This window comes from Ciconia boyciana, chromosome 7 (genome assembly GCF_034638445.1).
Source record: "Ciconia boyciana chromosome 7, ASM3463844v1, whole genome shotgun sequence".
NCBI classification, from domain to species: domain Eukaryota; kingdom Metazoa; phylum Chordata; class Aves; order Ciconiiformes; family Ciconiidae; genus Ciconia; species Ciconia boyciana.
This window is the reverse complement of record NC_132940.1, coordinates 3034342-3052812: the sequence shown is the minus strand read 5'-3', so window position 1 is coordinate 3052812 and position 18471 is coordinate 3034342. Positions and strand designations below refer to the sequence as shown.

Sequence of the window (18471 nt, the reverse complement as noted above, 5' to 3'; positions counted from 1 at the left end):
AGATGAGCACGAGGAAATAGTCTTCATAATTGCTCTTGTACAACAGCTCCCTGTGTTTGAAGTTACTTCCTTAAGTCCATCCTTCTTTTCTCTTTTCTGGACAGCCAAGAATGCCATATTTTCACTTCTTTTTCTGCAGTAATGCCATATATTTCTCCTGTCAGAGCTGAGTGGAAGGAGTCATTCAGCAGTGAAGTAAAGCACCGTTTCTGCTCCCTTTTGGATCAAACCCTGTGCCTCCGTTAGCCTGGGTATAACTATGGATATCCTTATGGTCCAACCACTGTACGCCTTAAAGCCACTCTTAGCCATCAGTGTTTGCGAAGAACAGCACTTTGAATCATGGTTCCCTAAAACTGAGGTAATGAAAGAAATCTTTAAGTGGATAAATGTTTTTGGGCTGCTAATCAAGTAGTGTGGAGCTCTAATAGTGCTACATATACACTAGCTGCTGGAAGTCTAGTTTAGTTGTCTAAAGGGAAATTTCCTTCATTCCTGTCCTTCCACGTTCACCTTTTGAAGAATACAAATGTTTGTGTATAAAAGGTCATTAGGGGCTGACTTACTGCTTAAATAACAGCACCTTGTGTCATTTTTCACATAATAGCCAGGATGGAGCACAGCACCCTTTAAAAGGGAACTTGAGCCATACTGCTAAATGTTAACTGACAGCCTAGTAAAAACAAAAGTCTTCATTTTTCTCATTTGTCTGCTTTCTAACCAGCCAGAAACTGCGCAGAGTGCTCTTATTAGATCTCCAAGCATGCAACACGGAGAAATCCTTGGATTCTAAAATTGCTGAGTACACACAAACGGTGCCACAGTGTCCTTGCCCTGTGCCAAAGCAAATCTCTGAGTTATGTAATTCTTCTCCTCAGTATTTGAGTTAGGTAAATCGTTCAGCATGTCTGAGTGCATAATCTGTAGGGTCCTGCAGTTTATCAAGGTGCCACCGGCAAACACCGTGGCATTGGATTTCACACAGCCCTCCGGAGAGGGGTTGGCCATGCTGGCTTGTGCTCGCCGTCACGGGAGTGCCCTGGATCACTGTCTGCTGCTGATTTCTAGTGACGTGGTTCTGCGTGAAATCTAAGTTGTGTCTTTTAGGTCAGTCAGAGCTTACGGGCCAGGGAATGCCATGTTCACATGCTAACCCCGTTTAGCCCAGGAGGTTTTTCATGTGCAAGAAAGTTCCAAACCAACAATCACTCTAAGTCAAGGGGCCGCGAGCCCACACCACAAGACCAGTTCCATCAGTCCTGGCCTTATTTTACGTCTGCAATCTGTGAAAGTGCTGACTCTTTAGGTCCCATAAACTTCAGTAAGGTGACTCTGGTGGCTGCAGAGCAGGGTTTTTCCCTCTCCTGAATTATGATATACCTAGCATGTGCAAATAAACATTAAATTTAATTAAGGCATAGGCCAAGACGAAGTGGCCTTCAGTAGATTGTGTGCAGATGAAAGGGACTGCACAAGAATTTTAGCTGCTTATCTAACGCAGGCAGTCAGCGTGTGATGGTTTAGAAGGGCTTTCAAACATTTTCTACCTCTTTCTTTGCTTTTACTTTACTTTCTTTATTTTCATTGCTTGTAACTTGTAGAGCAGTTGTGAGCGAATAGCTTTGAGGCACTTTTCATCCACTTGTGCAGCTTTCAAAAGTGCTCAGTGTTTCCTAATTCAATAGCAGCTTTACTGTTGACTTCAATGGAAGCACAAGTGAGACCAAGTGCCTCTTGAAAACCCACACTGGTTTCCCCTGAGTTTTCTCTTTTTGACTCTTAGTTCATAGAATAAAGCTAGTAGCATCATCAAGTGATACTTGTAACAATTAAAATTTCATCATGTTCCTCGATTTTTGTGTTGGATCCTAGTGTCACTAGCCAGTCCTTTTGATGGGGCTGCAGTAGGGGTGGGGGACATACAGATATTAATTAGCTCTTAAGGGTTAATTGTTAAGGAAAAGTTCCTACTCAAATCTGTCCCTTTGCATACATGGGAAGATTTCTATTCTCTAATTCTGCGTGTTGGTTTTGCTCTGCATTTAACTGCTCAGTGTAGGGGAATCTCCTGCTTCCCATAGTGACCTCTGTCTAGCCTGGATCTTTCCGTTCATCGGTGACACTTGTTACCACTGGGACCTTCTTTTCAACCCAGTACATGAGAAGCTAATTCCACCACACTGTTCTCTGCTAACTTCCAAGTATTATGAAGTATTTATTTATTTGAAAAGTAAACCCACCTGCACTGCTTTACATAAATACATGCCAAGATCTCCAAGACTCCTGTGTCTGCAGTGCAGTGTTTATCCACTTGGAGCAGAGATCAAGTTCTCCTTGCCTGGCACAATGTCAAGCATAATGGCACTAAGCAAGCCAAATCCTGAAAGCTTTGGGCAATCCTTTATTTATCCCTGTTAGTCAGAACTCCCTCGACCACAGTGGGAACCCTCCCAGAACTGGGAAGCAACGTATGGATATGGACAGGGGCCTCCAGCGGAAGACCTCACAGCAATACGTGCAGAGCTGGCTCTGTGCGAGGTGCGGGGTATCCCTGAACCCAAAAGGTTGGCTGTGCTAATGTCTGGAGGTTTGCCAGAAAAATAAATCAGCTTTTTGATTCTGAGAAACCAGCAGTCTCTTTAGGGGTGCCATGGTGTGTGCCGCACAGTGTATGAATGCAATGAGTATACAACTTTTCTTTTCCCCTGCCACACTTAAAGGTCTCTAGATAAAAGGAGACCACGTGCAAGAGTCAGCTGGAAGGCTGGAAAATGCACAGGTGCCTCGTCCTGTTCACCACCTCCATTTCCTCTCATCCCTAGGAAGTAAGAGTATATCTTTGGGCTGATTTAAAGTGTGAAGGATATAAGGATGTCAGGTTCGTCTCTGGTTCCATTTAAGTGAGTTTGTTACATGCTTAAAGCCAGTAAAAAGTTCAAAGAAGTTTGGTTTCTTTCTTGTATGGCAAAGCTGGGAAGTGTAATGTCCAGGTATCACAGAAGACTAGTTTTGCTCGTCCTTGCTCTTCATTAGGCTTGCACAGAGAAGAGCTCTGTCACCTAACATCACTTACTTCTGGATTAGTCTCCTGAATTCACACGCCCTACTGCAAGATGGATTAGTCATCATTTCTATCCTTGTGCTTCAGCTTTACATTAGTATAAGGCTGCACACAAATGCACAAATACGTTTAATAACTACTTCCATCCTGGAGGGGGTTTAACAGAGGTTCTGCTCATCAGTGGAAATAAAAAATGCATTCGTTGCTTTGGATATGACAGTGCAGGTTACTAAAACTCCAGGCTAATCGTGTCGTCGAAGGGCTCAGGTAGAAGTGGTTAAAATTTGGTGGCATGATCTATGTCAATAGCTCCTTGGTTTCAACCAATTTTAGCTTCAAGGAGCAGCAACAAAGCTTTGATTAGTAAACATGTCCACACTTTGTCTGCATCACTCATGTAATTGAAATGCACTTCATTAGTAGTCAGAGCTTCTTGCCACCAGGCAGGACTTCAGGGTTCCTCATTCTCTAGCAGGACTTCATAACCACTTTGTTCACCAGGGAATGGCTTGAATGGATATTTGCCCCTGGGGGTTCATGTTGCATCTGTTTTCCACGTCTGCACCCACCGTAGCTCCTGGATTCCCGGTGTCGGAGAACGCCGGGAATTAACATCTCACCCCAAATAGTGTCCAAGGCATTTGGATTCGTACCTTTCCCCAGCCACGTTTACAGCTCGTGCCCAGAGCTGTGCATGCTGCCGCCTCGTGCACCAGCAAGCGGTTCAGTTTGTTAAAACAGAAAGCCCAAGGCAGAACAAAATTATGTAAATCACGCAAGAAATGCCTCTCAATGAACATTGTGCTGTGATTTCTGCTGTGAAATTCATCACAGGTGAGATGTTTGGGATGTGCTGTCTGCGGTATGACACTGCCTGTGCAGGGTTTTGTATCTGAATCCAAAATCTGTATCTGCTTAGTTGTGCGCGCACGCATGTGTCTGTGCATATATGTATGCGTGTATATGTATTAAATGGTTTCAAAGCTTTAAGCCAGTAATGCAAGGAAACCAAAATCACAGGGCATGATTTGCTCTGTGGTTTGGAGAGAACCACATCTTCTGAGAATTCCCGCCTTCGGCATACCATGCCCAGGCATTTCAAACAAGACATGATTTGCTGAGAAATGTGGTGAAAAAAGACACTTTCGCATGATTGATATTTACGGTTTGTGTACGTTTGTACTGAGAGATAGGACATTTCTCAGTGCCATCTCAATGGCCCTCAGTGCAGCAGAAGTAATTTGATGGCTTTACCCAGGATATACCTCTCTGCTGAATCCAGTTCTCCTGGTCTATTCACATCTTTTTGTGAATACGCCTCCTATTGCAGCTCATATCGATTTTTATCCCGCCTTTGTCATAAATGGAGAACACTTTCAATTTGGATTCCTGTGAGAACGCCGAGATTTACCCCATTCACAGGCTTAGGACTAACCTGAAGTTCAAGATCCCTCCAGGCTGAGTTGTTAATATCCGAGAAGAGTACTGGCACTGAGACATCACTTGCTGGGAGGGAGGAATTCAATCCTTTGGCTCTTGGAGTTGCCAAGAGGGTTACTACGTCTGCTAGTTGTGCTTTCTGTGACAGGGGTGTTTGTCTGCTGGGAGCTGGACTGAGATCACCAAACATAATGTGGTTATCAAATCAGGTAACCCACAAGAAAATCTCTTCTCTTACTCCTGTTACACCCCTTCTGAGACTTTAATAGCTAAATTTTTCAAAGATTCTTGTAATGCTATAATCTGTTATCCTTAGCCTTATGTAAACAGCATGACTAACAGCAGCACACAAACCCACTGTCAAAGTCAATTAATTTGGGAATCTGGGTAAGAAAATACACAGCTTAGCAGTGCTGTGTTTCAGGAGGATTAAAGACATGCAAAAACCTGCGACAGCATCCAAAATCATTAATTGATGCTGGATTTTCCAGGTATCTCAGTAAAGTCTGGATTAGGTTCAAATATTCCTCAACCATCCATGTATTAAATAATGGAAAGTTTTTAGTCTTGTACAGCCGCAGGGTAAGGAGTTTGATTACTTCAGCATCTTAATTTAACCTAAACAGGTGGTAGATTGTGATATTTGACCAGATTCATGAAAATGAGAAGGTAATCTGCCAGAATAAAAAATAAGTATTTCCAACATCTTTCTCATATCACTGATGGCGTGTTTAGACTTTGTACAGTCAATGCTCCGTATCTCCCCAACAGGAGCCCTCCTCCCAAAACTGCAGCCACCCCTCAAGAGACCAAAATTGCAGTTGTGTGTGGTCTCTCTCCATCATTCATTCAGAGGCCCCTCTGGTAGCATCAAAACTTTGCTTTTTTTGGGGTGAAATGGAGTCTGGTACAAGATGGTCAGAGCTGAGAAGTGGGACAAAACAGAGGGCGTAGCTTCTGGTGTAGTGAGGAATGGACCCATGAATGAAATTTAGGAGAGTTGAAAAATTAAACAGCAGATAAATTTGGCTTGACCACAGGGAGGGGTTTGGGAACTAATTATAGATGAGTGGAGAAAAATTGGAGGAGCAGTCTGTAAATACTAGGTACGAAACAAATGAGAAGGCTACGGGACATTCTGCCGTTTCAGTTTCCCAGTGCCCTGTTTGCTTCGAAGCTTTCAAGGAGAAACTGTGTTTTCCTTTACTTGTAAATAGTCTGTACAAAATATTTCAAGTGTGTCTGGATGCTATCAGAGCTGACTAATGTTAATGAACCCACTAGTCAAATTTAGCCCTGCAGTAAGTATGTGCTCATTTGAACTCAGCAGAATCTGCACACACTCAGGCTTACTTTGGCAGACGCTCGCTCTTATCACCTGCTGAGCTTGATATTACTGCAGTCCTTTGGCCTGAAGAACAAGAGATTAGGAACAGCAATCAAAAACTTTTGCGTAGCCGTGTGGTTTGCAGCTACTAGGCAAGCAGTTGGTCCACTGGAACTTCATCTGGAGGTACTGTGCTCAGCGTGTTTATTTGGATTGCCCTGCCTTTCAGAGAAAACCTATATCCATTTCCAAGCTAACTAGTTTCTTAAAGTATGGCAGCTGCCACCACTTTGAAACATAATCTCTGTAGATCTGCAGTAGCATTACATCAAATGCCTAGCTTCTTGTTTGTTGAGCTAATAAAAAAATCATCAGTGGTTTATCCTTCCATGAGGCTTCAGCGGCTGCAAAAGCAGTTAGGACTGAACAAGCCAACTTTGCCCTGCTCCTGTTGCTTTCCTATTGTACAGGCTATTAACTTTTAGAGACTCTGTTTTTTTTGTGGCAAAGCCATTACGGGGTCACAAAGACTACAGACATTTGTACTTCTGGGTGCAATTAAGATGAAGGCTTGCAGAGTCTTAGTTGTGTTGTTTAGAAGTGGCTCTTTTGCACCAACCATTTCCTTAGTCCTGACTGTGCTTGAGAAAGCACGTAAGGGTTGCTGCATAATTTAAGGATTCAGGAGATTGACTTCATCAAACCTGTGGATTTGGTGTCCATTATTAAGCTGCCAGCATGAGGCTGGCAGTGCTGAGGTCTGCATGCCCATGATGGGATGTTCTGTAGCCCCTGGAAATCTGCATAATTCTCCATCTGTTGAAATCATGGGGAATCTACTACAAGAGCATGCTTAAGCCCCTGATGAAACAATTTGAAGATCCCCAAAAAAGTAGAAATGAAAATAAATTTGGTACTATTGTTAAGTTTGGATTTAATTTTTCTGAATGTTAGAGAGTATCTGAATGCAGGAGATCCCGATGAACCTTGGATTCAGGAAACTTTCCTATAGTAAATAAGTTGTAACTGTGGCTAAATCAGTACATTAACTCATTCCAGCAATGAATGAGTTAATTAAAAATAAACCTCTGAAACATTGATGTAAACCTTTTGTGCAGACTAATTGCCTATATAATTGCTTTTGTTAGCTAGCGTGTGGACAGCCCTGCTCTGGAGTCCCGCGAGGGCGGGACAAGGACAGACGTGCCTGTGTTGTGTCACCTTTGTGTCTGAAACCCAACCTGGAGCCATGAAAAGGGAGTTTAGTCTTCACCTCCCAGAGACCTCGCCCTCTCTTGAGGCTGCTAATGAACGCAAATTAGCTGGAGGGTCTTGGTTTGGTTTTGGTCTCTCGAGGATGCTGTGCCTGCATGCGCCAGAGACCAAGGGATCTGGGTCAGGATCCTGCCTCCCGGCACTTCCCTCGGTGCTCCCAGCTGAGACCTGAGCTAAGCCCAGTTCTCCACACGCATGCTGATCAGTTCTTACTCACAAGTGTCATCTGGTTGACTTCAAGGAAAATTTAAAAAACCAGTCTTTTAGCAGAAGAAATTAAGTTTTAAATCTGCCTTCTAAAATGTACGGGCTTTAAGCCTGTCTGAGATCAGGCTTGTGTGGGTTTAGACCAGGGTGTAAGTTCCTCTTGAACAATCAATGTAGCTCAGTCCTGACTTGGCCAAAGCATCCAGCTCTGGCATCAGTTAAATATTTACATTCCCCCCTTTTTATATAAATTGTGCTCTATTAGCATACGTTTCACAGTGTATCCTTGTGTTTCAGCCTCTTTATAAATTTGGCAGTTTGTACATTAATCAACATCAACCCATGTAAAATCCTAGGCATGAGGTTGAAGCCGTCAAATGTGCAACATTTACTGTTTCATCATACGCAGCCAATAAGTCATGTTGCAATGTATGCCTTGTACCAAGAGGATATGGTATAAAATGGAGCATGTTTACACTAGGGAGACTTCTGTGTATTTAAGAAGTAATTGTTTCAGGACCGTTCATTAATTCATGAGCTGACATGGGTACATTTTTCCTCACTGCAACAAAAATAATTATCGAGCTCAAAAAATAATAATGAATTTGCACATGGCAGACTTCTACTGTAATTTTCTTCACAGGTTATAAGGGTTTAATTGTAGATTGCTAGTAGCCTTATCCATTTCAATCATTTCTGGCCCTCAAGTGCTGAGGTGCAAGGAGTTACGGTGTGCTGCGATTTATGGTGGATGTAAATGATTTCTTGTTTGCCCTCCCTGTACTTGGCTGGGTTTGCCTTCTTTAAAGCTTTTGCGGGTGGATTTAGTGCAGTGGCACTGATGGAAGCCAGGGACAAGCAAGCAGGTGCAATGCAAAGCCCTGTCCAGGCACTTCATCCTTCGTCTGCAAACACTTCTATCCCAACCGAGCACTTGTGGGCGCTGCTCAGTCTGCTGTTCTGTGAGATAAATAAATGGGAACCTGTGTGGATGTTGTGTCAGTAGAGGGGCAGGCCCCCAAAAATGCTTAGGCATAGCATTGATGCCTTCAGGAAAGCAAGCATCCATAGTAGGTGTGGGCTGGGTGATACGGATCACTCAGAGTCGCAAGGACATTTAGGCTTTGCAGGAGAGCCTTTTCTCTCTGCTTGGCGGGATCGCGGTGCTCTTTAGATTCAGGACCTTTTGGGGGTGTTGTTAGGGAAGCCTCCATCTCAGGCAACCCAGATGTTGGCACCACAGTGTTGCCCCCAGAAAGTGCCTAGCAGAGAACATTGCCTCCTCCCATTCCTCTCTGGACCTTTCCTCACCATTCCTGGCATTGACTAACAGTGCCTCAAGATGTCTTTCTCTACCTCCCTGCCCTCTTGATACTGTGATGGGTTTTTGAGACTCCTCAGTTTCTTGTCACATCCTCTTACCCCAGACTAGCCACCCAGTAATTTCTTGCTGCCGCTGTTAGTTTTTTGCTCTCCTCTGTTGCAGTCATCCAGTTTCCTCTGTGTGGTTCCCACTTCCACTTTCTCTTCTATCTTTCCACCAGTCTGAAATGTTCAGAAGAGTATAGCTCAGGGCATGGAAAAAAATCCAGTATTATCTCAGGTAGGTTTGGAGAGATGGGGAATTTGCATTTATTATGCAAATACCCAACCTTTGTAGGTTTGCATGACAAACAGCTGTGCTGCGCTCCCTTCCAGGGTTATTACTACTGAAGAACAACCAGACTCTCTGATATCCATGTCCAATAAAAGCTGCCTTTATGGGCAAAAAAATGATGTGTTCCTCCAATATCTTGCTTCCACATCCCTTGTGTTTCAGATTGTGCAGAGTACAAATAGTTCTTCCTAGAAAAAGCACTGAGGGATGTTCAGAGGCTGCCAGCTTTAGTGAGATGGACGTGTTCCTTCTGTGTCCTTGTTTCTGCACTGCCAATAGGACAGTCCAAGGCACCAGTCACTTCTCTACAAAGTGCCTTTGCTTCAAGTTGCCTTAGAAGCCCAACCATTATTTTTTCTCTAGATTTGCCCCTGCTTCCTTGGCAGTGGAGGTAGAGGTCCCGTGAGTTTGTGCAGTGCGGGATCATGCCCGGTCCACCTGAGCGGTGCCATTCCCAGGAACGCCAGGCAGAGCGTTTTTTTGCGCTAGGCTCACGCGCCTGAGGTTCACGTCTGGTTGACGTGCGTTGAAGTGCCATTGTAGCCACATTTCTACAGTTCATAAGCACAAAGACTCGACTGTGAGCTATGAAATGCTGGCGTTCAGCCAACTGGCCATTTCTTTTCTTCGTTCCCTGTCATTAAAGCTGTGGGTTGCTCCAGGGTGCAGTGTTTTGCTCTTCTTAAGTGGAACTGTTAACGACCCAATTTAGAGCAATGTAAAGTGCACCCAGATTCCACAGTGACTTCTAAATCCATATAACATTAATGATAATCTGTAATTAATAGCTGCAATCAAAAGGAATTGTAGTTCAGTAATTAGAAATTTAGGATTAAAGTATTAGCATATAAAAAAGGCCTCTTAACAACCTCTTCTTCCAAGAGATGGCTCTGATCCCATGGAAGAAAACAGTTTTTAACTGATAGGAGCTTAGTCAAAGACCAAGTCGCTAAAAATATTGTATTGACCTGACTTGTGTAGGTCATTAGACTACTGCCAAAACTTTTAAAGGTAGTTCAAGAGTTTGCAGGTATTGAGTACGTAGCAATTGCATAATTTTCTGATGACGTTGCCTATTGATATTGCAGAACAAATCTTAAGAACAGTGTGTTTGAGAATAAGCTTTAATCTCTCCAGTAGGCCTTTTGGGGTGGGTGTTACTGGTATCCTGTAAGTACAGGAAGCCCCAGTGACTGCCTGCCTTTGAGCCCAAAGCTTTCCTGGTGTATCCTCATCGAAGAGAGCAGGTCTGCAAGAAAATGTAATGCAGAGGTGTCAGGTGCATGCAGCGCTCTTGGCTTCCTGCCCTGTAATCACAAATAGGGCACCGGGATTCTTTCTGATGATGCATCATAAATTAGCTAATCCTTCAATTTATCTCTAGCCCTCGGGAGCTTGAGGCATTTAGAAAGACTCCTAGGTAGAGAGGTTGTTCATTGTGTACGTGCTGATGAAAGTGCCAGTGGCAGCGATGAGGTGCTCTGATAGATGTGATATAAATGAAGTTCCGAACAATTTCCAGTCCTGCACTAAATTAAATCATCCTGCTGCACGTCTCACTTTTGAAGCTGAAAATTAAAGTATTGTATGTTTGAAATCCACAAAGCTCAAATTGTTCATTGGTGTTGAAAATTTCCCTGTCTAATGCCAATTATTAACCTACCCCAGGCTATCAATAATGATATACTACAGATAAATAACAGATAGATGTGCTTGAAAGTTTTACATTCTAACAGTGTGAGGAAAATTAACCGTGTGAAAGCATCATGCAGTATCATCTCTGCCCCTATCTGCATGGAACGGCCTGAAGAGCTCCGGCGGGTCCTTTGCCAGCAGAAAGTGCAGTTTCCGACACAGGGATGGCAGCAGTTGTGAGCTCTGCAGGAATTGTCTGGGAAACAGTATCTCTCGCATCTGCCTAGGCAAGGTTTTGGCAGAACAAGCTTCGCCTCTGCTTTTTCAGCCGTAGAGTAACCAGGTGGAGTAAAGCTAACTAGTTAATGTTAAGCATTTGAAGGAGAAATGCTATCATGCAGCATTTCATCTTGCTTACCAAATAGATCTCTAGTTAAGGTCTGTTCTCCGGCAGTTTTTATTGCATATAATTTGTAGGCTGTTCTCTTTCAAAATATTTAAAGTGACAGTACAAAGGCCAACAGCTTCACCTGAACATGCAAGGTTGAGTCTTTTTGCAGGAATGTATTTTTAACGTGGGCTGTGTTTGCTGTAGGCTATATATACCACATTTTTACACATCGTTGTGTCCTGAAATTGCTATATTAATAACTAATCAATGGAGGGTTTGCCATTGGCCTATGGTATTGCATACTATTAAAGGCAGTATATTCTCCTTGAGAGGCACCTGCCTTACTTGAAGGGCAGAAATGCTCTCAAAAATTTCCCGTCTTCATGCAGTTTTGCCTCATTCAATGGATTGAAGTATTTATGATTCCCGCCTCCTTTTGAATCACAAGAATTGTATAATGCAGACATGTCTACTGACACGCAGAGATACTGATGTCATGAAAAGAAAATCCTTTTGCACATTAAAGATATAAGCAAAATTTGAGGTATATATTATGGAAATTTCAGGACGGTGCCAATTTTTAAACAGACAAGAAAATTGGTCAATAATAGGTTGTATCCATTACAGTCTGCAGAAAGTATGTCTAGGTTTCCTTCAGCACTTCCAGGGTGGGCTGTGGATAGGCTGGTAACTGGCTGATGGCAAAACGTAATATCTTGGGAGATCAGATGAAAATGTGTGGGGAACTTACAAAGGATCAGTGAAACAGAAAACGCAAAAGGCAAAAAAGGAAGATGAGGGAGATACGACTGAGAAGAAAAACAGCCATGAGGCATATCTGTGGGAAGATCCTGGAAGACATCAGTCAGGTAGGAGCTAGACAGAGAGAAAGATGAAGCGTCGGTCTGGAATGTGCAGAAAAGCAAAAAATACTGAGCACTTAGTATAATTAGGTTTTGCTCTAAGTCTGTATAACTTTATCTATGGTTCCTGTTTTCCTAATATTATATCCAAGTAGGGTAGCTGAAGAGTCTATTTTCTGAAGATTTTTATTCACCTCTTTAAGGGACATTGATGTTTCTAGTAGATCTGCTGCTATAAAATGGTTATCGGTGATTTGGCCAAAATAGTTGTGCCCACATCTCCTGTTAAATTGTCCTGTCTTGACCCTCCTGACAGCGTGGGATAGCTCCCTGTTTGTGTCTGTAGTAATGTCTTGCCCAATCTTGTTTTTAGTGTCTTGTGAAATTGGGGTTTTATCACTTCCTTAGGCACATTCCCTCATAGGTTAACAAATCTCACTTGGGGTAGGCTTTCTACGCAGCTTCAGAAAGAGATTGGCAAATGGAAAACCTTTTATTTCGTTTAAACATTCATTTTGTATAGTTTATCTTATTTCTCAGACTTCTAACTCCTTGGTTACTCCAAATACCTCCAGGCTCTTTTTGCTATTTTGGGTATTCTGCAGTGAGATCTGAATTGCATGTGTTGCAGTGACATTCATATTTGTATCCAAAAAAATTACTCACTCCAGATTGTCTTGAGGGTATAGAATTAGCGTATAGAATGATCCACTGGTGTGATATAAAGTAAGACAGAGGGTGCCCATTAAGAAGACACTTTTGAAATTTTGTTTGGGTGTTTTAACTAGACATACTCTCCCACCTTAGGAAGATGCGATCCTGCAAGACCTGGGATTTTCATCTCTGCGCCTGAGAAGAAGTCCTGTCCCAGGCAACACTGCGTACGTTCCTATGCCTGGCAGCTGTACAGGCCTCGTGCATTGCTCGTAGGGCCTTGCGAGTAGAATATCCACATGCTTAGACTTATTTTGCTCTCTGCTTTGTTTCTATATAGCAGATTTATTCCCCATTAAAATCTTCAATCATTTCTGGGCTTGGTGTCATCTTAGTTATCTGCCTTCTTCCTGTTTTGACTTCTATTCTCTTTACTTCTCGTTACAAATGCATCACACAGAGATATTAATTAGCCTGGGCACGGGGCCTGGATCTTCTCCTTTTCGGTTCTGTGGCCAGGGGATGAGGCTGCCCCATCCTTTCGACGGTCTGTAACCGTGATAGTACAAACACTGGAGCTCTGAGTAATGGTTGCTTCTGGTGAGAAAATGAGACAGTAGTGTGTGCCTGTGATAAGAACGAGCTCTGTATTTTTTCTTCAGAGGCATATTTTTGTAAACCTTATTGAAGTTTATTTAATCACAAAGGCTTTAAAAGGACTGACTTGTGTGAAATTCACTCTACACTTATGCAATATGGTAATAAAATCAGATGTTAGCCAACTTCTCTGTGGGGAGTGTATTTGAATACACTTTACTTGGCTTTTCACAGGGGTTATAATTGACGGTTGTGATTTCTCATTAACTTAAGACCAACGTTTCTTAATAGGGATAGAGATTTGAACAGATACTTATCTTTCCAGTATTAAGGATAAGATTCGTCATTCATCTGGAATGATTTCATCTATAAATAAAATCTTAACGGGATAATGGTTCTCTCTGCTGATCACATTTCTCAGGTTGACTTTTTTCCCAAACAAATCTTATTGTTCAAATAGTTAAAGCGGGGCATAAGAGGGCACTTTTAACAATCAAGGATTAATTTTTAAACTCCTCATTTGAAATCCAATTGCAATATTAAGCAGATTTTTTTTTTATTTTTTTTTTTTAAATGGTGACAGCAAATGGGCAAGCCTCTTTCAGTGCCCCAAATGCAAGTTGCTGTGTGTAAATCCCATATATGGGATTCACAGAATAACGGGAGCAATTGGTTAGTGGGAGTTTAAAGGTCGAGTGTGTGAGTGAAGTGAGTGGATGGGCCATTGACGAGCGGAGTGATGGATGCTGAGTGCTGCTCCCTGGTCTCTTCCAGGCCTCCGAGCTGTCGTGGGTGGAATAGCTGCAGGTTTCTTGCATTCGGTGTGACCTTCTTGGTGCTCCAGCTCTTTGATTTACTAGTGCACGGTGGGTCCCAAAAGGGAAAAATGCCCTACTCATTCCCAGTCTGTTTTTTAAAACCCATTTTCCTCCTGGAGACAGAGTTACTGAGCGAGGCAGATCAGGCAGGAGCAGGAGGTGGGTTTGGTTCCAGGGGAGGAACGAGTTTGCTCAGACGAGGCTTTGATCCTTCTCCATTTGATCCATGACTCATCTTTCTCCGTGGGCTGGCTGGGAGCTCACCTTCCGACAGAGCATGCTTCAGATTTGGCCTGAAGGTTATAACATAGTTTTTCCAAGGAGAGGTATCACTGCTCGCACTTTCATGCACAGCAATCCTAAGTCATCGCAGCCAGAGACTGAATTCATGCATGTCTTGTGGACTTCTTTTCTGGGATACTTTTGTTTTCTGCATTAACTTCGAATCAATGATATATTCCCAAGCTGTGTAACTGCTCTGCATGTTCCTTTCAGTCAAATAAACTGTTTACTAATGGGCACAGTAATACATTGCTCTCAAATTGGAGCTTTAATTCAGGAATATCAGAAAATTACCAGTTACCAGCCTGGAGAACTATCTCACAAATAGTAAAGTTTGGTCTTCTGATGTGGTTTCTTCTGGAGGTCAGGTGATGGATGTCTGCTCTGTGAGATTTATGGTCATGTTTACAAAGCCTGTTTAAGAAAACATTAATATGAACACTGTGGAGTTTTAAATAGCAAAATATTACATTTGGTCGTAGTATTATTAGTACTTTTTCTTTCATTTTGGTTAATGTGTGTTAGCTGTTTGCAGAATACGGGTCATTTGTAGGCTCTTAATACTAGAATATTTCAAGGTGAACAAAAGTAATATTACCGACAGAAAATATATTGTCAAGTGCAAAACTTGGATGCGTGAGCCGCGTGAATGACATAACCCATTGCCTGTGGGTTTGCGCGGTGCCCTGTGGCCATGAGAGATGAACCTCTTTGGTCTCAATGGCAGATGTGAGAGGCAACGGCACCTCAGATCCCTGTCTCAGAGGGGTTTTATCACGGGTCTACAGGAGCTGCCCCATTTTTTGGGTAGGAGGGGTGGAAGGGCAAGGGCCCAGGGGAGGCATAGGATCGAGCATCTCGCCCCTCGGCACCAGCCTGACACTGGCCAGATCCTGGTCAGCATTTGCCCACTGGCTATTTGTCACCTACCTCACATCGCAGCTTTAGCCTCAGAGCAAATCCGTCAACCACAGTGTCCTGCTGCTTGGGTGATCGTGGTCCCCAGGAAGGTGATATTAGCACTGGATCCATTTTGTTCTCTTAAAACCTTGCAGGTCTTTCAGCCACGTGGTCCCTAACATTTGGGTTAGGTAAGAAGCTCAACTGTTAAAAAGTAAAGAACGAGGAGGGATGGACACAGTGGGCCAAAATCTCAGCTTGCGTAAACAGGTGTCAGTGTCTGCTGACTTCAGAGCGATGCCATTTTACATGGGCTCAGGATCTGTCCCTGTCAGTGGGTTTCTGCCCTGCGTATCTGCGCAGGCCAGGGGCCGTGTTCGTAGGTGAGTTATAATGCCTTCAAATTCGGTGTTTACATTGGAAATACTTATCAGAGTCTTAAATAAGCAGTGCTACCAGGTGGGCTTTTAAGAAGGACGATATTTATAAAAAGTGTAGTGGCTGTATCTGAACTTAACAGCTTCATGCATTTGTATGACTTTGTGTTTACAATTTTCTCATGATTTTTTAATGAAATAGAATAGTTGCTAACTGGTCAAATAAATGCAGAACATCTTTGGATATCCTTGCACTGCCACAGGTTTATGAGTGAAATTGCTTTGTAGTTAAAAGATGTCCGGGAACAAGCTAAAGGGATGGTGTCAAAATAAAAATAATACACTTCAAAATATTCCTGTTCTCATCTGGGATCCTGCTGACACTCAGCATCCCGACTCTGCCCTCGCTCTGCACCTGTGGGACCGAGTGAAATCACCCGGCGCTGGGGGTCCAGCCAGGGTGCAGGATCTGGCCACAGGGTGTTAATTTGTAGTGAGTCTTTTTAGCATCTCTCTCAGATCGGGCGCTGACACACTGAGCACTGCTTGTTTTTATTTCAAGTTCAGTCACACTTTTGGTGCCGTAGCACTTCTGTCCAGCATCGCTCTCCTCCTTTTCGAGGTCAGGTTTCCTGGGGCTGGGTGGACACAGGGAATTAGAAGGTGCACTGCGTTTCTGTGCCGTGTAATGTGTGTGCGCACCCCTTCTTCCCGCCCTTCCCACCATCACTCACTAAAGCTCATACATACATGTATTCATCCCTGGAGGTTGACTCTGAGAGATCATGCTCCAAAAGCATGATGATCCTTCCCAGATGCCTGAAGAGCCTCTTAAGGCGCGTGTGGGTCGCCTGTTACAAGGGAACAGTAATTCTCCCCCCACCGTGTGATGATGGGCTTACACTGCTACACGTGGTTTTGCAAAGACCCTCGGGGAGCCCAGCAAACATCTCCTCATGGCCACTGCACCTGGCCACCGCAGCCTGTTGGGATGTGGCAAGTGCTACGGCAGCAGTTACACATCAGAGTCCTCATATGGGTGTTTGATGAAATCATCGACGTTCAGATATGGGGAGGTGTTTTACCATGACCTAGAGCTGAGGCTGGACCTCTTCTGGCAGATCCCTCAGTACCGTCCTCTGTACAACTTACTGTTTGCACGTTAAAAAAAAGGTAAAAATATAAATGAAGACTAAGGTCACCATTCAACTTTTTCTTGAAAAGGCAAAAGTATCCTAGCAATGAGAAAATGCTGATGATGATCAGATCAGTCTTTCCAGCCTGCGTTTACATGAGTCGTGGGAGGATTTTTCATACAAGTAGCCCTGTTAACTTCAGCGCATAAACTGTGTCTCTCCTTGTGCGCATGGGTTTGCAGGATTAAAATCGCTTGTAAATGTTAATAGATAACATGTTCAGCAACCTCATAGCATTTGTGTTTTTCTTAGCCGTAGCGCTGCGGAGTCATTCTACCTCTATAAAACTCATGGAGAGATTTTAAGGTGGGCCAAATACATCTCAAAGATTGGTTGCTTAATTAACACAAGGCCTCACAGTGACAGCATTGCAAAACAAACTCCAGCGCTGGCCCTGTGCCTTTTTCCACTTCGCTGGTTCTGCTACCCATATGTCTCAGCCTGCCAACACAGAGCATCGAGTGGATTTTAATAGCTGCTGTTCTTCAAATAATTTTATTACTGTGACAGCGACTTTATAAATGCCTCTTACTCTCCTGATGATACAGAATCGATATATTAACAGCATCCTTTTTTTTTTTCTATTTTTCCCTTCCAGGAGCAAATTCATCAGTTGTTGCTGATTTCATGCCTACATCATCATGGAACATCTCAAGTGAATTAGATAAAGGTAAGTGGACATAAAAAATTAGAAAGATGTGAAACCAGATTTAAAAATCTCAATTCTTCTTCTTGACTTGGCCAAATCAGCAAGCAAAGGGGTGAGGGGGCATTTAAGATAAACTTTGTTTGCCTTGTGATCGTTTAACATTTAATTACTTGTGGTTCTGTGATTTCTGGAGAATGCTGTGTTCGTTTCTTGTACTAGTAAAATGTTCCACGTGGTAAAAAATATTTCAAGATGTGAGTTCTGTTGGTTTATGAACTGCTTGACATTTTGTCTAGTGGATCTTAGGATTTGAGCTCAAAATTAACAAGCATCAGGCAGTCAGTTTGCCTCAAAGTGCTTTATTATGAAATTTTGAGGCTTTAAATTAATAGATGGGGAAAATACATTTGCAGGTGGTAATTATGTGTGATTTGGAGCTCTCCGAAGGGTGTATATTGTGAAAAAAGGGATGTATTTCTCATTCCCCTTCATTTTGTAAATAGGTACCACCAATTATTTAAGACAAATTCCTTAGCTTCCTCTAGCCCTTATTGCAAGGCAGTGGCCTGCAGCTCCTGAGTCAGTCTGGTCTTTGAAATCCTTCTAAGGTAACGCTTGCAGTGGAGGATGCTGTTAGCCACACTAACTGTGCAATTTGTCAACCACTCTTTTCATTTGCTTATAGCTTTGCCAACCCTTAACTATTTAGACTGAAATTTCCCATAGTGGAGTTCTGCCACAGATGGTTTTTCCAAATGTTTTTCTCTGTATTTTGTTAATGTTTTTTATGAACATGTGTTCATAATGTTTTCTGTTTATACATAAATAAGTTTTCTGTGCTTAAGTATGAAGAGAATATGTAGTTCTGAGTACTTTAAGGCAAGGTTGACTCTTTCATGGCTGCCTTCCCACCAGGGAAGGAGCAGGACTTTCTGGTGATCCAGGACACACTGGAGAAGATGAAAGTCAAAGGGCTTGTGCTTGCTGGTGGGAAAGGGAGAAAAGCATGTTGTCATTAAGCAGAGGATTCCCAATTCACAGCAAATTGCTGAAAGAAGGCGTTGACAGAGTGGATGTCTTATCCCACTGCAGTGATTCATCCAGGTGCCTATGGCAGGTCCATAGGTCTGGGCTGCGCACCG

The 18471-nt window shown here is 43.0% G+C and overlaps 1 protein-coding gene across 2 annotated transcripts in view; it reads left to right on the top strand.

Moving 5' to 3' along the window:
• ROR1 (receptor tyrosine kinase like orphan receptor 1) overlaps positions 1-18471 on the top strand; it is a 174869-nt gene that overhangs the window by 100950 nt on the left and 55448 nt on the right. For both annotated transcript variants that reach the window (XM_072867725.1, XM_072867724.1), the window contains exon 2: positions 17279-17350. In XM_072867725.1, the coding sequence (XP_072723826.1) occupies positions 17279-17350 (72 nt within the window). The remainder of the gene's footprint in view (positions 1-17278; positions 17351-18471) is intronic.